The sequence below is a fragment of the Elaeis guineensis genome, chromosome 10, assembly GCF_000442705.2.
Source record: "Elaeis guineensis isolate ETL-2024a chromosome 10, EG11, whole genome shotgun sequence".
NCBI lineage: Eukaryota > Viridiplantae > Streptophyta > Magnoliopsida > Arecales > Arecaceae > Elaeis > Elaeis guineensis.
In genome coordinates, this window is record NC_026002.2 from 19,394,707 (window position 1) to 19,413,224 (window position 18,518).

The window sequence follows — 18,518 nt, forward strand, 5'->3', positions numbered from 1 at the left end:
TGACTATTGACGTCCCAAAAGATGGGAATCATCTTTTAGCGCGAAAGATGCAAACCGAACCCCTGCTCGACGCTGTCCCGTCCCGTCCCGAATAAGAGCCCGGGCATTCGGAGAAGATGGGGCCAACTAGAACCAACCGCATTCCCTCCTCCCTCCATATGGTAGTTGCACGAATCGCGGAGCAGCAGAAGATCCAAGGGCCGAAACTACTGGTCTTTACCCGAACTGGACTCAACTCATGACGGACAATTAATTCCCTTTCCTCCGTCCGTCCTCCTATGGTTTTCCGCGTTTCTACCAAATCTCTCACCCCTTCCTCTTCTTTTTCTCACTCCTCTACTCGAACCCCCGGGTTTCGGCTGGATCCCAGACTCTGACAGGCGGACACAGAGAGGAGGGGATGAAGCCTCCGCAGCAGCAGAGGGGCAACGTCGAGGGCGTTCTCCTGAGTCGGAAGCTCTTCTCCTCTCTCCTCATCGCCCTCATCGTCTCCCTCGGCCTCGTCTGCCTCTACTATGGCACCTCCTTCGCCCCCGGCCTCCGCCGCCGCGACCGCCACCCAGCCGACGGCTCCGACCCCGTCTTCCGGAGCTTCATCGCCGCCACCTCTGACGAGGACGAGGACCTTCCGTCGCTCTCCAGAGATGCCCCCGGCCTCGTCATCAAGTCCTTTCCCGTACTCTCCTCCTCCCTGCTCATCTCAAAGATCTCATCTTTTCCATGATTCCTTCTCTTTCTGCGATCAAAATCGAAATTTTGATGCCATTTTTTCCCGTGGGGGTTTGGATCGAAAAACAAAAATTAGGTCTGCGGCATGAGATTCTCCGAGCTGATACCTTGCCTGGATCGGAATCTCATCAACCAGCTCAAGCTGAAGGTTAATTTGAGTCTAATGGAACACTACGAGCGCCACTGCCCTCCCCCGTCTCGCCGCTACAACTGCCTCATCCCTCCTCCCGTCGGCTACAGGGTGAGTGCTCCATTTCTTGATTCTTCCTCTTCCCTTCGTTTCTTTTCGTTCTTGTTTGCTCACCCTCTCTGTTTCCCAAAACCTGATCTTTATGTGCCAAGAAGGCTGTGATAAGATGGCCGGCCAGCCGGGATGCGGTGTGGAAGGTGAACGTCCCCCACACTCACCTTGCCGGTGAGAAGTCCGACCAGAGGTGGATGGTGGTCAATGGGGACAAGATCAACTTCCCTGGCGGCGGGACACATTTCCACTTCGGGGCTGCCAGGTACATCGTCCACATTGCACAGGTATCAGACGACCTCGCGCGGTCTTAAAGTTTCCTCCTTTTTGCTCTGTTCTTTGTGTTGGCCGTAAGAATCATGAAACCCATGATTAAACTCTTTTGATTGAAACCGTAGATGCTCAAGTTCCCAAATGATAACCTCAGCAATGGCGGGAACATTCGGACTGTCCTTGATGTCGGTTGTGGGGTTGCGAGCTTCGGTGCATACCTTCTTTCTCATAACATCATTGCAATGTCTCTCGCACCCAACGACGTCCACGAGAACCAGATTCAGTTTGCGCTTGAGAGGGGGATACCTTCGATGCTGGGTGTGCTGGGTACCAAACGGCTGCCATACCCGAGTCGGTCATTTGAACTAGCACACTGCTCTAGGTGCAGGATCGATTGGCTTCAGAGAGATGGGATCCTGTTGCTGGAACTGGATAGGTTGTTGAGGCCTGGGGGTTACTTTGTGTACTCTTCACCAGAGGCTTATGCTACAGATGAGAAGAATAGAAGGATATGGAGAGCAATGGGTGATCTTGTTCAGAGGATGTGCTGGAGAATAGCTTCAAAGAAAAATCAGACCGTGATATGGGTTAAGCCTTTGACTAATGGGTGCTACTCAAGGAGAGATCCTGGGACCATACCTCCTTTGTGTAGCTCCGATGATGACCCTGATGCAGCTTGGAATGTGCCCATGGAGGCATGCATCACTCCATACTCTAAGAGTAAGTAGAGTAGTTATGTGGATATAACTTGATAGTGTGCCTAAAATATCTTTGAATCTTACAACATTATTTATATCATGAAAATATTTTGTCAGTAACTGACAGATAGCATACCCTCATGAGTTTCTGGTTGTGACAGATAGCATACACTCATGAGCTTCTAGTTGTGCTACTGACTTTAACCCAAGAGTTCGTGCTGATGATCGACAGATTCAAAAACCTTAATCAAATATATCTGCATTTGAGTAGAGTTTGTCAGTGATAAGGAATGTCTTGTCACATATAAGAATCAAGTGTTTGATCTACAAATAACTCTCTCTGGAAAGCATGTATTATTAGTGATAACGAAGTAGCACGACTGGAGTAGTGCAGTTTTATGTCAGAAATTATTGCTCTTGGTAGGGGATTAATTTCATGTTGAAATCAGAAAATGAGATATTTCAAACTTCATTGCAAGGTTCGTTGTACCGGTACCGGACGGCATGCCGGTGCCGGTGCCGGTGCCGGACCGGTACGGTACCGGTACCATACCGTACCGATACACGGTACATCTAGACGTACCGGTCTGGTACCGGTACATAATATTTTTTTCAATTTTCATTTTTTTTGAATTTTTGAAGTTAATAATTGATAAATACAATCTCAATATGGCATTATATTGCATATTATTGACATATTTGGGTTCAATTTGGAGTTAGGTTGCGGTACAAAGACTCTTGATCCAAAATTTTAAACATATATTTATTTACATTATATTTCAACTATGTCATCTTAAAACTAAAGAAAAAATATATAAAATACGTATTAAAATGTATCTAAATATTTAAGTACAAAGCGCAATAACTGATATACGAATCTTAAGATGTACTCTGCATTTAATTTCTTGTCGAGTGTCTGTGACGCTCGTAGATGTCTGGATCATCAACATAGTCTGAAGGGATATCAGTCCAACCTTCTAGTCAAACTGCATCGTACTCTCGAATATTCATCATCCCATAAGGCATCCTCTCTGGATTGTAAGACATCTCAGACATCTCGCTAAAATTCTGACTCTGAGAAGTATCCTCGAGATGATGGTACGGTTGTGGAGGAGCCCATCCAAATATGCCAGTAGCAAAATCTGATCCGTAAGATGCTCCAGGCTGCATAGGGTAGTAACCACTAGAAGATGATACCTCGGATGCACCATATGCATATGGATCATAAGGTGGCTGTGGATAATAGGATCCATAATGCGAGGATGATCCAGATACATCCATGGATCCTACTCCACATGCAAGATCGTCCGCAGTATATATATATAATTAAAATATATGTAAGTATAACAAAATACGATAGTTTAATGATAATTAAAATAATTATATATAATTTTAAAATAATTTTAATAATTATTTTAAAACTTATAAATTCAAAATAAATATGTTATATGCTTCAAATAATATTTTTAAATTAACTAAAATATAACACTATTTTTATATATTTTTTATTTTATAATTAAATTTTTTAATTTAAATAATTAAAAAAATAATTTTTTAATTTCAAATATTTGAAAAAAAAATTGAAATTAGATTTAAGTAGCTTGAATCATTCTAAACATGATTCCCAAACTCTAATTTTTTTCCTAAAATTTATTTTTTTTAATTTTTAAATAAATAAATATTTAAAAATATTTAAAAAATATATAATTAACGAAAATTAACAATTTTGGTGTCATCGTGTAGATTTTTCAAAGATCTATCACATATAATTAAATCATACCAAAATCATAAGATTCTGGCATGATTTTCTCCTATTTTTATTTTACCTCATTTTTATCCTATTTCTAACAACAAAAATAAAAAAATATTTACTAACAAAATAATAGATTATCTTACCTCCGGTCAAAGATCAGCCTCTTCTCAAATCACTCCTCCAATTTCACGAAATTTTGTCTTTTTTTCTAATTTTTTGGAGGTCTCAACGATTAAGTTGCCCATGGCCATGGGTGTTCTCTGAGAACTCTTAAAGAACACCGAAGGCCTAGTGCTTTAATAAGCACCAGGCCCTCCCCCCATGTGAAGTGGGCCACGCCCATTTCTCTCCTCCCTCCCTCCCCCCAACCATGTGAAAAGGCCCCCACCTCCCCCCCTCCCCCCTTCCCCTATGTGAAATGGTCCCCTGGGCGGTACGGTTCGGTTCACCCCGAATCGACGGCGAACTGAGTTATATCTCCCGGTTCCGGGCGGTATGGGCTCGAACCGCACCGAACCGGATGGTTCGGTGCGGTTCGGGGTCATTTTCCGAAAAACAGGTCCGAACCGGACCGGTAAGGGACTGGTCCAGCTCGGTACGCCTCGTACCGGGCGGTTCGGCCCGGTACGGCAAACCCTGCTTCATTGTCATTGCTCTTTTAGTCTCTTCTTCATTTATGGGACTGTGTCATGAATATGCTCGGATGAGTTATATATCCTCTTCTACATATTTGTAATTAACATGTGTTTTGAATGCAATATCTGTATAACATATGCTATAGAAACATGTGTCTTGTTTGCTTTAGATTGTTGTATGTCATTTCAACTCTATCAACCAAGATCTTAGATAAATCTTTGACATGTAATGCATCATAATCTTCTTCTTTACACAAACAATTCTGAAGTGCAAACTTTATGATAGATTGCCCAGCAACTACCATCATGGATTAGAGTATCTGTTGCTGCAAACGCCATGACATTATGTGTTATGCTTGATCATGTGTCAAGACTTATTTACAAAAAGAAAGTTGGGAGGGGGGGTGGATGTTCAGTTGCTGAGAAAAAGAAGAATGCTTTTCTAGCATCTTAATGTTAGGATCGGAAGTGTAATTCTAACAATCAATCCCGCATATTAGATAGCAGGCTAATATCCACTGGTGTTTTACTGGTTGAGGTGCTGGTTAAAGAGAAAACCCAAATCATAAGGTCCTATTGAGTGCAAAGAAGGAAGCTTTATGACTTGCATCAATAATAGATAAAGAGATGAAGACCCTGTCAACATGATGTATAGCATGCAATGAAGTTCAAAATAGGAAAAGGTCTGCATTTGTATAGGAGGACCATTTAAAAAAAGGAGAATATAAGAATTTACATTTGAAGTTGTCAGAACAGATACAGAAGTGGTCTTGTTGGCAAGGTGGCAGTCTTAGTAGGGCACATTGCAAAAATGGCTTGCTTACTACATGTAGATTTGATTAGGCATATTGGTCTTTTTTTTTTTTTTTTGGTAAGAGCATATTGGTCATGATTGTGGTAATTCTTACATCAATTTGACTTTTCCACTTCTTACCACTACTTGTTACTTCAATTGGTTCCATTTGTTTCTTTAGCAGATTTTCTCTTGAAGCTAATCCCATCTTCCAAATTTCTCACCTTGATGCCCTTTTATCAAGGCGTCCTATACTATCCTCTGTACCTAATTTCATTTTGGGCTAAACTATAGACATATGCACATATTGCAAAGTATTGTTATTTTATTTTACTTTAATGATTAATCAATGAGAAAAAAATAAGGAAGGATTTCAGATTTGGATAAAACACAAAGTATTTGTCCGACTTTGGAATCTAAATTTGCTGGCAATGTATGATGACGAGCTTGCAGTGTCAAATATTGATGATTAACACAAAAAATGAAATCAGTACAAGAACTTTGACATTTCACTGATTTCACTTCAAGTTGAATTGACTAAGAAATAATAATTGAGTGGATGCTGATTTCACATGTATCAGAAATTGGAATAAATAGTATGGACTAAAAGAGTCAAAAGCATGAGGAAGGAGGATGTAGAATATCGAGTGGATATGATTTATCTGGTCATTAGACATGTTGGTTTCTGCTGCTCATATATGCAGTTGTGTGGGGTGTTGCTGGTTCTACGAAGTAGAAAGTAAGGATGCAATATTCTTGCTGTCCCTCATGTAAAGCACATAATTGACCGTTTTGAACTGTATGATATTACTTTATGGGAACGTGTAAAAGATTAGTTGGATGTCTTAGCTATGTCCATATGTGCCAATTTCAGAGTTGGTAATGTCTCTAAATGTCAATGCTAGAGACCTAATGCAGTTTCCATATACACCCAATAAAGTAGGGCACTGTATCTGCCTCTTCTTTTCTCCAGAAAAAGGGGAAAAAGAAAAAAGATGTCTTTGCTGTGTCCTTTTTGTCATGATCTGTTACATTTCGCTTCGTCTCTTTCAAATAGAGACTGCCCTACATCCACCACGACTTCAGCAACAAAAAATACTAAATTCCCATCAGATTTTGCTTCTGATGGCTTTGCATTTGTTGCTTACTCTTTCTGTATTCTTGCATTGATCAAGTTGCTCGTTGATACTTCTAGGCAGACTTTGATGGAAATGGATCGTTAAGCTGCAAATTAAGCTAAACCCAAAGGAATATGCTCTTTGGTCAATGTTAGTTGCTTGAGGAGTAATTAGATTTGTAAAAACATGCTGGCCTCCTCTGATGAAGTTCTTATTCATCAAAACTAGATTTGCCTTTAGAGTTGTTTTATACATAGAATGGGTATAGTTGTTTTGATTTCTAGAGTTTTTGTCTGAATTTAGTTCCTCATATTTATAAAAACTTCTTCATCTTGTTCTTTCTAGTTTTGCATGGTAGTGTGGACCAGCTGCATATGTTGACTACTTATCCTGTATGTTATCATTCTAACTCATCAGCACTCTAATGCCATCATACTGAGTGCTGGTTGAAATTTTCGGGTGAAAACTTTGTGATGGTTGTTCCAATGATGTTTTCTACCACTTCTAATGTTATGAACTTTCCCCTTTTTTTTTTTTTTTTTAATTTGGAGAAGAGGTGAATAGAGCAAAAGGCAGTGAGCTGGTTCTGTGGCCACGGAGGCTTACAACACCACCACCTCGGTTGGAGGAACTCAGTATCAGTCCTGAGAATTTTATTGAAGACAATGTACGTCCAGGATGGTTTAGTGCTACAACCTTTTGTTTATTTTCTTAAAATAATTCATGAACCATCACTTTTCATTTTCTGATCCTGATTGTCATCGTTTTATGCAGGAAATATGGCATTGGAGAGTAATGCAGTATTGGAAGCAGATGAAAACTCAGATAGAGAAGGATTCTTTTAGAAATGTAATGGATATGAGGGCAAATCTTGGTGGATTTGCAGCATCCCTTGCAAATAAAGATGTGTGGGTCATGAATGTTGTTCCTGTCACTGAATCTGGCAAACTGAAAATAATCTATGATCGAGGTTTAATTGGGACTCTTCATGACTGGTATGTATTTGTGCATGAAAGAAAAATGATCTAATAACATATTTTATATCGTTTTATGTCAAAAAATAAAATGTATTTTATATGGTAGTTATTGTTCCAAAACCTGATAAGTTCGCTGAAATCTTTAGTCACGTCGATGAAATCAATTGTGAGTTTATATGCAATCACAATGTCTTGAAGCAATGCTGATGAACACTCACATAGAGAAGCCTCAATTATACAATGCAAAATTAAGGATCCATAATTTTGATCATGGTCTACTAGAGTTTAAAATGCCTAAAAACAAGAAATTGATGCTTGATGTTCTGGTACCTATGGATTTCAGTACAGGTAGAAGCAGATTTTTGCGCTCTGATGAATAGCTTCTCTTTTACTCAGATTCCTTCAATATGACTGGGGAGAAAAATATATAAGTTGATGAGAAAATTGCTCAAATAGTCTGGGCTTTTTCATCATTTTGTTCAGCTTACTTAATATTTTGATTATGGTAACAACATTTGATATTCTTCTTCATATGATATAGGAATACACAGACACAAGCAAATATTGCTATTTTCATCAAAGAAAAGAAAATTCATGAAACATCTGGAAGCACATGACTGTAGTGGTGTCATTTCTGTTCAAAAGAATGAAGTATCCAGACCTGACCCGAATTATGCTTCTAGGCATGTTTCCTTGTTTGCCAGATTCATGAAATTAGTTCTATAAATGTTTCCTGTCAGGTCATTTTCAACTTCATGCCATGTGAAATTCTTGAATGCTTGTGACTTGTGTGGTTTTCTCTGCTACCAGATTGAGAATTGAATTTATTGTTTGTTATATTGTTAGTGCATGCCATTTCTAATTATGATTTCTTTTATCCAAATGCAGGTGTGAGTCCTTTTCTACATACCCACGTACTTATGATCTTCTTCATGCCTGGCTTGTGTTCTCTGAGATAGAGAAACAAGGTTGTAGTTTGGAGGATCTTCTCATTGAGATGGACCGGATGCTGCGGCCTTTTGGGTTTGTCATTATCAGAGACAAAGTTCCCGTGATAAATTATGTTCGGACATTCTTGACAGCATTGAAATGGGATCTCTGGTTGTCGGAAGTGGAACCAAAAGTTGATGCTCTGTCTTCAGGTGAAGAAAGGGTTCTGATTGTGAGGAAGAAGTTGTGGAAGGAGGATGATGAGATATTGTAGTGTTTTTGGACATGGTCAACATGTTGCTTTCCTTTTTTCCCTTTGTTCTTGTTCAGAGACCGGGTGGGAGGCTAAGTTATCTGAAGCGCTTTCTTCCTTGTATATCTTATCTTAAGGCTTTCCAGAGACTAGGTGGCTGCCTAGGTTTGAAAAGGGCCTTGCTTTCCCATGTATCTTGCAGCCTTAAAGTTTTGTAACCGCCCCTGCATTGCTCAAGTGTATAATATTCTTTTGCAGCGCTTGTCAACTTCTCATAATTATCTGTAGTATAGTAATATAATCAAGGTAACAGAAAGTGTTACCAAAGCTCAATTCCTTGTCTTCCATTGGTGATATTATAGCAGTTAAAAGTTGATGTAATATTTATCATTCAACAAAATTAACTTGTTTGTTTTCTGTGATGAAAATCTTACATTGCGACAAATAATCACATTCGAATCTTCAAATACTGTTTATTCTTGTTGTGTTTTCTTTATTGTTCTTTTGGTAGAAGATTGTATTCAAACTTCAAACAAATGCCTTGTAATTTATTTGTTTGTGTAATGTATTCTTAAATCAAGCTCGATATGTCTCATTCTTTAGTGGACACATATATTGCAGTAATATATCTTCATCATGGGCTGTGAAGTACCAAGCACCATCAAATAGTGTATGTATATGACACCGCGTGGTGGAGTGCAATACTTCATATTTACTAGACTTGATATATCATATAATGTTGATTATGTGATGCCATTTGAGTTGATATAAAGTTTCTTTTACTTTCTTGAGAGGGTCTTCGACGAGGTTCATATGACTGAAGGATCTGTGTTTTTCCAAACATTTTTTGTAGAGTTTTTTTTATGCTGTCTCTTATGAGGTAATAGTTTGTTCCTCTGTCAGACTACTGGCTTTGGCACTTTATTCAGATGAAAGGAAATGCGAAGAAACAGCCCACAGCTGCATGTTCTAATGCAAAGACAGGAGGTGCACTTCACAAATGGAGAGTCAATTGATTCGCAAGAATTGGGAGCGATGGGATGAACAATTGATTCACAAATATATCCTCGTCTCGTGAAGCTGAATTTATTACAAAGTTGTTTGCAGCACTCGTCTTCTTCAAGATCATATTGTGTGGCATTCCGTCTCTTCTGGGCAAATTACGGTTCAAAGTTTTTATCATGTATCATGAAATTTGGAGAAGAGTTCAGCTAACAATTCATCAAATAAACCTCTTTTTTTTTTTTTTTTTGTTCAATTGTTCGTCAACCATATTAGCCTAAGCACAGCTGGGGGCTCGGGAGGCAAACCTTTCGCGGGATGTAACTCACAGGCAAGACGCTCACGGGTCCTGCGTCATTTGGAAGGATGCGCTCACGGGTAAAGACAGTTGCCCTACGGGTGGAGAGTTTCGATACCGTAGGCAAAGAAATGGTACAAGGAGAGCATCCCACCAAATCAGCAGCGTCTCTTTTTTTTTTTTTTCTCGGAAGCAACATGAGGATGGTCGGACTGTCACGGACTGCCGTATCCAAAAGGGGTCGACCCTTCACCTTGTCCTTGTCTTCATGGTGGTGGGAGTTAGAGCTTTATACTTCCTATGAAGCAATGATCTATAAGAGTTTGGCTGGTTGCTTTTATGTTTGTACTCTGTTATAAACCAATACTACGACTTTTTTATGCTAAATAATATAACCTTTATGTCTATCTATATTTGGAGATGGTGTCATTGAATTTCTTTTCTCATTATGCATTCTAAATAGGGAAGCATTTGGATAGAATAAACTAGTTTGTAGTTTGACTTATGGTCATGAAACTAGCTTGATGTTATTGCTGTGGAGTTGGGGAGGGTGAGATTCCATACATGAATTTGTTGTCTAACATGTTATTCTTATAACCCCAACATGGATTGCTTCTATTTAGCCATTCCTTTTTACTTGGCTGCTTCTTTTCTGAAAACTGTATTTTTTTGTGTCAATAATCAATTTTTATTGATCCTATTGACGTTTTTTTCTTTCTTGTTTCCATGTTTCCCTGAGGTGTTGGAAGTTTCTTGTTGCAAACTATGCTTCATATTTTTGCCAAAGTGGCTGAGACTTTCTGGTCTTGTGATTTCGTCGTCTTCTGTATGAGTTTTCTTTGGGACTTGACGATAGCATGCCTTGGGGTCGCAATATTTGTTTTGTCTACCTACTTACCCTGGATGCCTTTGGACATTCTCAGGATTCATATTCGTTTCATCAAAATGTCAATGACCATCATGCCTTCCTAATTTGATCAACTTCATATTATCAAACCATCCTGAGGTGTAGTTGCTTCATAGTGTAGTAGTTGGTTTGCCGAACATGGCTGTTCATCTCCCTGTTTGCTGCTATGAAACTTGTTTCCTGGTGATATCCATCATCCATGGCAGACTTCAGTGCGAATAGTTGGGAGTCCTTTACAAAAATAATTTTTTAAAAAAATTATTTATAAAAATAATATAGTTTTTAATTTATTTACCTAAGTAATACAAATCCTATAAAACACCATTCCAAATGGCGTTTTATAGTGCCCACTTTACCACCTCTTTTCCACGTGGACGACGAACAAAAAAAAAAAAAACTCGCCATTTCAAACGATGAGTTTTTTTTATTTCTCAAAAAAATAAGAAAAAAATAAAAATTATATTTTTAAATTTTTTTAAAAATAAAAATTTTAATTTTGATTCAAATAAAAATCGTCATTTCAAATTAGTATCCTCATTCCAAATTACTTTTTTTAAAAAATATCTAAAAAAAAATAGGTGTAAAAAAAATAAAAACACCATAAAAAAAGAATTTAAAAAAATAAAAATTGTAATTCTAAATTTTAAGAAAATAAAAATTTTAATTTTAATTCAAATAAAAATCATTATTTCAAATTACAATTCTTTTTTAAAATTAAATTTTTAAAAAAAATATCCCAAAAAAATATCTTAAAAAATTAAAAAAATAAAAATTACCATAAAAAAGAAAAAATGAGAAAAGAATGAGAAAAAAATAAAAATTTTAATTTTGAATTTTAAAAAAATTAAAGATTTTAATTTTAATTCAAATAAAAAATATCATTTCAAATTACTTTATCCATTTTAAATTAATTTTTTTAAAAAAATATACCAAAAAAATTATCTTAAAAATTTTAAAAAAATATCAAAAAAATAAATAATATAAAAAATATAATTTTAAATTTAAAAAATAAAAATTTTAATTTTAATTCAAATAAAAAACATCATTTCAAATTACTTTCTCCATTTCAAATTAATTTTTTTAAAAAATATCCCAAAAAAATATCTTAAAAAATTAAAAAAATAAAAAAATATCATAAAAAATAAAAAAATAAAAATTATAAAAAATAAAATTATAATTTTTAATTTAAAAAATTAAAAATTTTAATTTTAATTCATACAAAAAATATCATTTCAAATTACTTTCCCCATTTCAAATTAATTTTTTTAAAAAATAATCCAAACAAATGAAAAAAATACTTAAAAAAAATGTCATAAAAATATAAAAAGGTTAAGAATGGGAAAATATTATAATTATAATTTTAAATTATAAAAAAATAAAAATTTTAATTTGAAATAAAAAATAAAAAAAAATAAAAAATGCCATAAAAAAGTGAAAAAATGGGAAAAAAATAAAAATTATAAATTTAAATTTATAAAAAAATAAAATTTTTTAAAATTTTTAAGAAAATTTTTATTTTTTTTATAATTTAAAATTTTAATTTTAATTTTTTCCCATTTTTATCATTTTTTCTATTTTTATGGTATTTATTTTTTTAGGTATTTTTTTCTTTGTTTGAAATATTTTTTAAAAAAATTAATTTGAAATGGAAAAAGTAATTTGAAATGATATTTTTTATTTGAATTAAAATTAAAATTATTATTTTTTAAATTTAAAATTATAATTTTTATTTTTATTTTTTTCTTATTTTTTTATGATATTTTTTATTTTTTTTAATTTTTTAAAATATTTTTTGAGATATTTTTTTTAAAATAATTAATTTGAAATGGAGAAAGTAATTTGAAATGATATTTTTTATTTGAATTAAAATTAAAATTTTTATTTTTTTTAATTTAAAATTATAATTTTTATTTTTTTCTCATTTTCTTTCATTTCTTTAATTTTTTATGATATTTTTTATTTTTTTAATTTTTTAAGATATTTTTTTTGGATATTTTTTTAAAGAAACTAGTTTGAAATGGGAAAAGTAATTTGGAATAATATTTTTTTGAATTAAAATTAAAAATTTTAATTATTTTAAATTTAAAATTATAATTTTTATTTTTTTCTCAATTTTTCTTTTTTATGGTATTTTTTATTTTTTTAATTTTTTAAGGTATTTTTTTGGGATATTTTTTTAAAAAATTAAATTTTAAAAAGGGATTGTAATTTGAAATGATGATTTTTATTTGAATTAAAATTAAAATTTTTATTTTTTTTAAATTTAGAATGATAATTTTTATTTTTTTTCAATTCTTTTTTCTTTTCTTATGGTGTTTTTTTTACATCAATTATTTTAAAATATTTTTTTAAAAAAATAATTTGAAATAGAGATACTAATTTGAAATGACGATTTTTATTTAAATCAAAATTAAAATTTTTATTTTTAAAAAATTTAAAATTATTTTTTTTATTTTTTTATTTATTTTTTTAGAAATAAAAAAATTTATCATTTGAAATGACGTTTTTGAAAACGTCATTTGAAATGACGAATTTTTTTTTGTTCGTCGTCCATATGGAAAAGGAGTGGTGAGGTGGACACTATAAAACGTTATTTGGAATGGTATTTTATAGGATTTACATTACTTGGATGTATAAGTTAAAAATTATATTATTTTTTATAATTTTTTTTTTAAAATTATTTTGATAAAAAACTTGAATAGTTGGGGTCAGTTTTATTTTATTCATTATCTACTTGTCATTTGTAGCTTCGTGAAAGCCATATTAACTTGTGCCCTTCCTTTGGGTGCCCGCTTACCGAGTTGGTGATGTAGAGAGCCATCACTTTCTTCGATTGGCTTTGAGTCGGGCTTTGGGCCCCGTCATTGCCCCAATAAAAATTCAACCCCGGCTTTGATGTCCTCAAAGCCTAATTAACTTGGTCCTACCCACTCCCAAACCCAATACCCCTTTCTCCCATGCCACCACCTGTCTCCAGCCCCCTTTCTTCGCTTAAATCTCTCCCTTTACGGTCAAAAAAACAAAAAAAAAGGGCTACTGGCTTTCGGGAGAATTTGGAATAACATCAACAATATTCCTTCTTCTCTTCCCAATGTTTGATTTTTATTGGGGTTCATTCATCCTCTTTAATCTCTTTAACTGATCTTGCTCTCTCTTCCAACATGTTAATTCTTTTATCTTCATTAATAAAAGCTGGGTGGCTCCTTTGGCCTCTCTTTATTATCCCAAAAAAAAAAAAAAAAGAGAGAGAGAAAGAAGTCTGATCGGTCCTAACCCTTTTCCAACCCTAGCCATGAGTCTAGTGTTTTATCTTTTTAATAAATCACATTCATCATGCATGCTAAGCAGCTAAGGACACTGATAGTTTAGCCCAGCAAACGTGGCACTCAACCTAATTTGCCATCTCTAAGTTCATTTTCCACTCTTAGATCCGTCCAAATGTTTGCAATCAACAGAAAGAAAGGACCCATATCCTTAACCTTTATTTGTCAAGGAAAGCATAAGAAGACTGATCTCAGACATCCTTGTAACAACACTGGAAGGATTCAAATACTTGCAGCAGCGTCAAATATTTTATAAGACCGGCAAGGTATCGGCAACAAATATTTTATATTAATTCTGCTTCTATTGTTCAATTGCCTTTTCCGAATGATAGAAAAAACATAACATAAAATAAAATAAATAAAAGATACAAAAAGATGAATCTTTCGTCCGGTTCCCTCGTCTCTATGGATTCCGCAGGTTTTTGCCCTCCCAACCAGCTTCTGTTCTTCGGTTCTCTCCCACCTTCTCCTCCGCCACGCACGGCTGCCCTCTCCTGCTTCCACCTGCCTTTTCCCCTCTCCTTCCCCCTCTTCACCACCTCCATCCCGTTTCCCCGACGAGAAAGGCTAGGCTGAGGATGCTCTGTCATGGTGGTATCTTAAGGTATGGGTGGTACTGGACGTCGACGGCGCGCAAGGCCTCGGTCGCACCCTCTCCGGCGGGCTCCGGGCGTGCCGGTGCCCGGACGAGAATGGCATCGGGGTAGGTTTCGGGCTCGAATCGAGGCTTTCGGTTCTTGCGGTGAGCTTCCGAGTCCCTGGCTTGCTTTTATAGGCAATTTCTTGAATGATGCATTCGATGGTGGATGGTTCGAGACATCGACGCGTCCTTGCATGCATTCAATACGAAGGATTGAGATGGTCACGCGTTGCAGCTACCAAAAGTGAGTCATTCTCGAACATTCCAGTGGTGGTGGTGATAATGATGCGCGGTTAAATTGGATATGGTAGAATCTCCTGGATGCTGATATTTAATATGCTTGTGAAATTGTAGATATGGTGTTTATATTGTGGAAAGGAGGTGGTGATGGTTTAGCAAATCTTTCTAAAGATTTTTTAAGAGTTGACCCAATTGTTTATGCTTCATGGAGTTTGTGAAATTGTTGGCCTGTAGAACTTTCATATAAAAGATGCATAGAATATTAATTGGTACAACTGCTTCACCAATATGATCTAAGACCTTGAAACCAGAACGAAGTGAAAGCAAGGTGTTTGATGTTGGATTTTATGGTCCTCAGTGGTGGTAATAGAATTATTCAGTTTGAGGCAGCCAATATGAATAACTGTTTAAAAACTAAATATCTATATAATTAATCTAAAAGATTTTAATATTTCATTGACAAGTATTTGATCTAATAGTTGCTTTATTTTAATTTATTCAAGTTACTTAGTAATATTTTCTGATTTGATTTTATAATTTAAATTGCTTGACCAATCCAAACAAAAATTCTTCGATCAGTTCTGCAGCTCATTTGCTTGCAAGGATATGAACTACTTCTTATGTTAATGTACGTGTACCATCATGACAAGTACAACAACTAACGAAAGTTAAACCTTTCTAAGGTAATCACGTGTTCATATTGTCGAAGTGATATTATAATAACTTAGCAGATTTTGTCAGGCCTCTCATATATTGTTATTGTATAAATTAGTAAACAAGACATCATTAGGGCAACAAGATTTTTTTTTTTTGTTTGTTTTTTAATTTTTTTGTGGATAGTTATCTACCATCCTCTTAAATCCACAAATAGATTTACCATCCGCTTTTAGTTCAAAACCCTCTTTTTTTCTTTTCTTTCTTTCTTTTTTTTTTTTTGGAAGAGGCGGGGGGTTGGTTATGTGCCTAAGAGTTGGGAAAAGATCCTGAATTGTAAATCACTGCTCTTTGCTCTGCTCATTAACTTTAGGGGAATTGAGCGTCACTTCCTCTGTAGAAGAATTATTGAATAGAGACAACTATACAAATTTATGAAAATTAATGTAGTTGTTGCATAGAAGTTGAATCTCCAATACCTAAATCTCTAGAAGAAAGACCACAAGAAAAGTGTGAGGTGATGATCACAAGAACATTGAGAAGATGTGGAATTTGATGATTATCTTGGTGGATTGCCTATTGAGATGAATCAAGATATCTATTTATCTTGTTTGAGATTCTTAAAAAAAAAAAAAATCAAAAACTTCTTAATTAAATGATCAAGGAAGAGATCCTTGTAGAAGAGAGATAGACCTAGGAAGTTCTCAAAATATTAGATAGAAATACCTAATAATTAATTTAGAAATCTTGAGTGACATGTTCATCCCAATATATCACAACATCACAAATAATATAGATTGAGAAAACATGGGCTAATATTTGTAGGTATATCATATTGTTGATTGCGCAATATTAATGCAAACTAAGTTTTTGAGATAAAAACCTTATGTGGAAGGGATATATAAAATGTAGAGGTTTATGCCATCCAGGGAGGAAATTCTTTAAGCAACCTGTTTACCTCGTCTAGCTGTTGGTCTCCTTTCTTTCCTTCTCTTTCTCTCTGCTCTTCCTCTAGAAGACCTTCTTTGCTGTGTAAAAGGGGCACAAGGTTGATTCTGCCATTGAAGCTTGGTCTGTGGCTTTGAGTTAAATGACCAACACTATGTACATCTCAAAGCTCCAAAATGGCATGCTGAGCTCTTAAGACCCGTTCAATGGTGGGATGGGTTCTTTAGGTATGGTTGGCATGGAACAACAGCTTGATAATGATGATGATGATAGCTTTGAGAACCTTGATTGAACCCTCTTTGGTGTGCTCTAGGTGTGTTGGTGCCCAAGTATGAATGACATTTGGGCATCCAGCTTCTAGGTATAATGGCTGGTGCCAAGGCCTCTGGTCCTTGGTTGTGCTTTCAAACCCTCAATTGATTTTTATAGACATTTCTTGATGATGCATTTATTATTGAATGTCAAGGTTCGAGAATCATGAACGTTGGTTCATGCGTGTGTAGATTTATGGTTGTGCAGCTATCAAAAAATGAGTCATTCTCAAACATTCGAGTGGCAGTATTAATTTCGTGCAGTTAAATTGAGCAGGTATTAATTCAGTGTGGTCGAATTCGTGGTTATCATTCTTAATTTCTTTTTCAATTCTAAAAATACTGTGTACATGTAGAGAGGAGCTGGTTGATTGTTTAGCTCATCTTTGAGGTTTGTTAACAGTGTATTTGCTAGTAATGGTTGATTAACCATCTATGGTTCGTAGAATATGTAGCACTTATTATTTATGGGACTTTCTGATAGAAAATACAATTTGCTCTAATTGATAGAACTCCTTGCTACCATACACGAGTACTGGTACTCCTTTTGGGATGATATTGTATCAACACATTGTATGCACTTCAATTGTGTCATCATCCTTAGGTGTACCATGCATCGCGATGGCATTGTAGCATGCTAGTATATGCCATAACAGACTGGTATGATTCTAGAGTATGGTAAGGTACTAGAATGACTAGTATTGGTACTTGAGCCCTGGCTTCAATAATAATATCTTTAAATGTAATAACATGACCTGAGCTATCTAATGCGCTTGGAAAGCACTGGTTTTACATCATGAAAACAGTCCTTCCATCTGTCAAAGATATTTTTGAAATAAATTGAACTTCTATAATAGTTAGAGTTGCTGCCATCCTTGTTGGATATGTTATGAACCTATTAAACTACATGCAAGTGGATTGTTTGCAATGTGAGCATTGAAATGATTTCGCGAAACCAATTCCACAAGTTACAGATCCTTAGGGAAGTCGTGGATATAACAATCTTACTATATCTCAGTAGTTAAATTTGTTCTCGCAATCTCAGTTACCCCTTTCTGAACCTAAGTCTAATTTGTGCTTGTTTTATCTTGACACTGTATTTGATTCTTTGTCTTTGTTTCTTCTTAAAGTTGTAGGATATCATGCATCATGCAGTAGTACGGTATGAAGGAAAGGACAATGCTTGTTCCTTTCTATGAGAAGAGTAAAGGAAGAGCTATTCTTTAATTACTTGGTTGGTGTGATTTAAACCACCCTCCAAGATATTTTTTTCCTCCTAATTTCCTTTTGTTTCGCCATGTTTTCCCATTTTTGAGTAACTAAGTTTCGCTCATCATTGTAAGTTTTTATGTTTCTTTCGAACATCAATTGATACCTTTTGGCAGAATAATTCTTATTTGGCGAAAAGAGGACAAATTCATTATTGTCAGGATTTTTTCCACAGGTGACATCTTGTAGGACCAGGTCACCAAACTACTGCAATGGCTAATCTTTCTTAATTTTATCAATACCAGAACTCCAGATGTAACACCTATTGGTACAGTCATGCTTTTCCCAGCTCATACCAGACTGCAAGACAGATACTGTGTTTTAGGAATTTGCTATATGAACATGATTTTGATAAGAGTCAGATTTTCTGCCTTGTGAATCTTGTTTTAATGCTTGGTCCTGAAGCCTGATCGCCGATGAAAGTATTAAGCTCCTTGGCATAATTCACATTGTTGATATACTATTTTCATACATCAGAGGACATGACTATCATGTGATTTATAAGCTTGATAACTCCATGTTTCAA

At 35.1% G+C, this 18,518-nt stretch overlaps 1 protein-coding gene across 4 annotated transcripts; it reads left to right on the plus strand.

Moving 5' to 3' along the window:
* The first annotated feature begins 265 nt into the window (after nucleotides 1-265).
* LOC105052825 (probable methyltransferase PMT9) lies at nucleotides 266-8,733 on the plus strand. 4 transcript variants are annotated; one of them, XM_010933765.4, is made up of 7 exons: nucleotides 266-676; nucleotides 806-970; nucleotides 1,072-1,257; nucleotides 1,369-1,963; nucleotides 6,795-6,907; nucleotides 7,015-7,235; nucleotides 8,106-8,733. In XM_010933765.4, the coding sequence occupies exons 1-7, from the start codon at nucleotides 401-403 to the stop codon at nucleotides 8,419-8,421; spliced, it is 1,872 nt and encodes a 623-aa protein (XP_010932067.2). In that variant the 5' UTR covers nucleotides 266-400; the 3' UTR covers nucleotides 8,422-8,733. The 4 variants fall into 4 exon arrangements, with proteins under 4 accessions (XP_010932067.2, XP_073100455.1, XP_010932069.2 ...); XM_073244354.1 differs by having other exon boundaries at nucleotides 1,075-1,257; nucleotides 6,792-6,907; XM_010933767.4 differs by having other exon boundaries at nucleotides 267-676; nucleotides 1,075-1,257.
* Nucleotides 8,734-18,518: the final 9,785 nt, after the last annotated feature.

Bases quoted from the DNA above. Each gene is read 5' to 3' on its own strand.
- LOC105052825 (XM_073244355.1), top strand. From the start codon at position 401: ATGAAGCCTCCGCAGCAGCAGAGGGGCAACGTCGAGGGCGTTCTCCTG. The intron at 971-1,071 runs GTGAGTGCTCCA...TTATGTGCCAAG, and splicing joins CTCCTCCCGTCGGCTACAGG to AAGGCTGTGATAAGATGGCC. The intron at 1,258-1,368 runs GTATCAGACGAC...TTGAAACCGTAG, and splicing joins ACATCGTCCACATTGCACAG to ATGCTCAAGTTCCCAAATGA.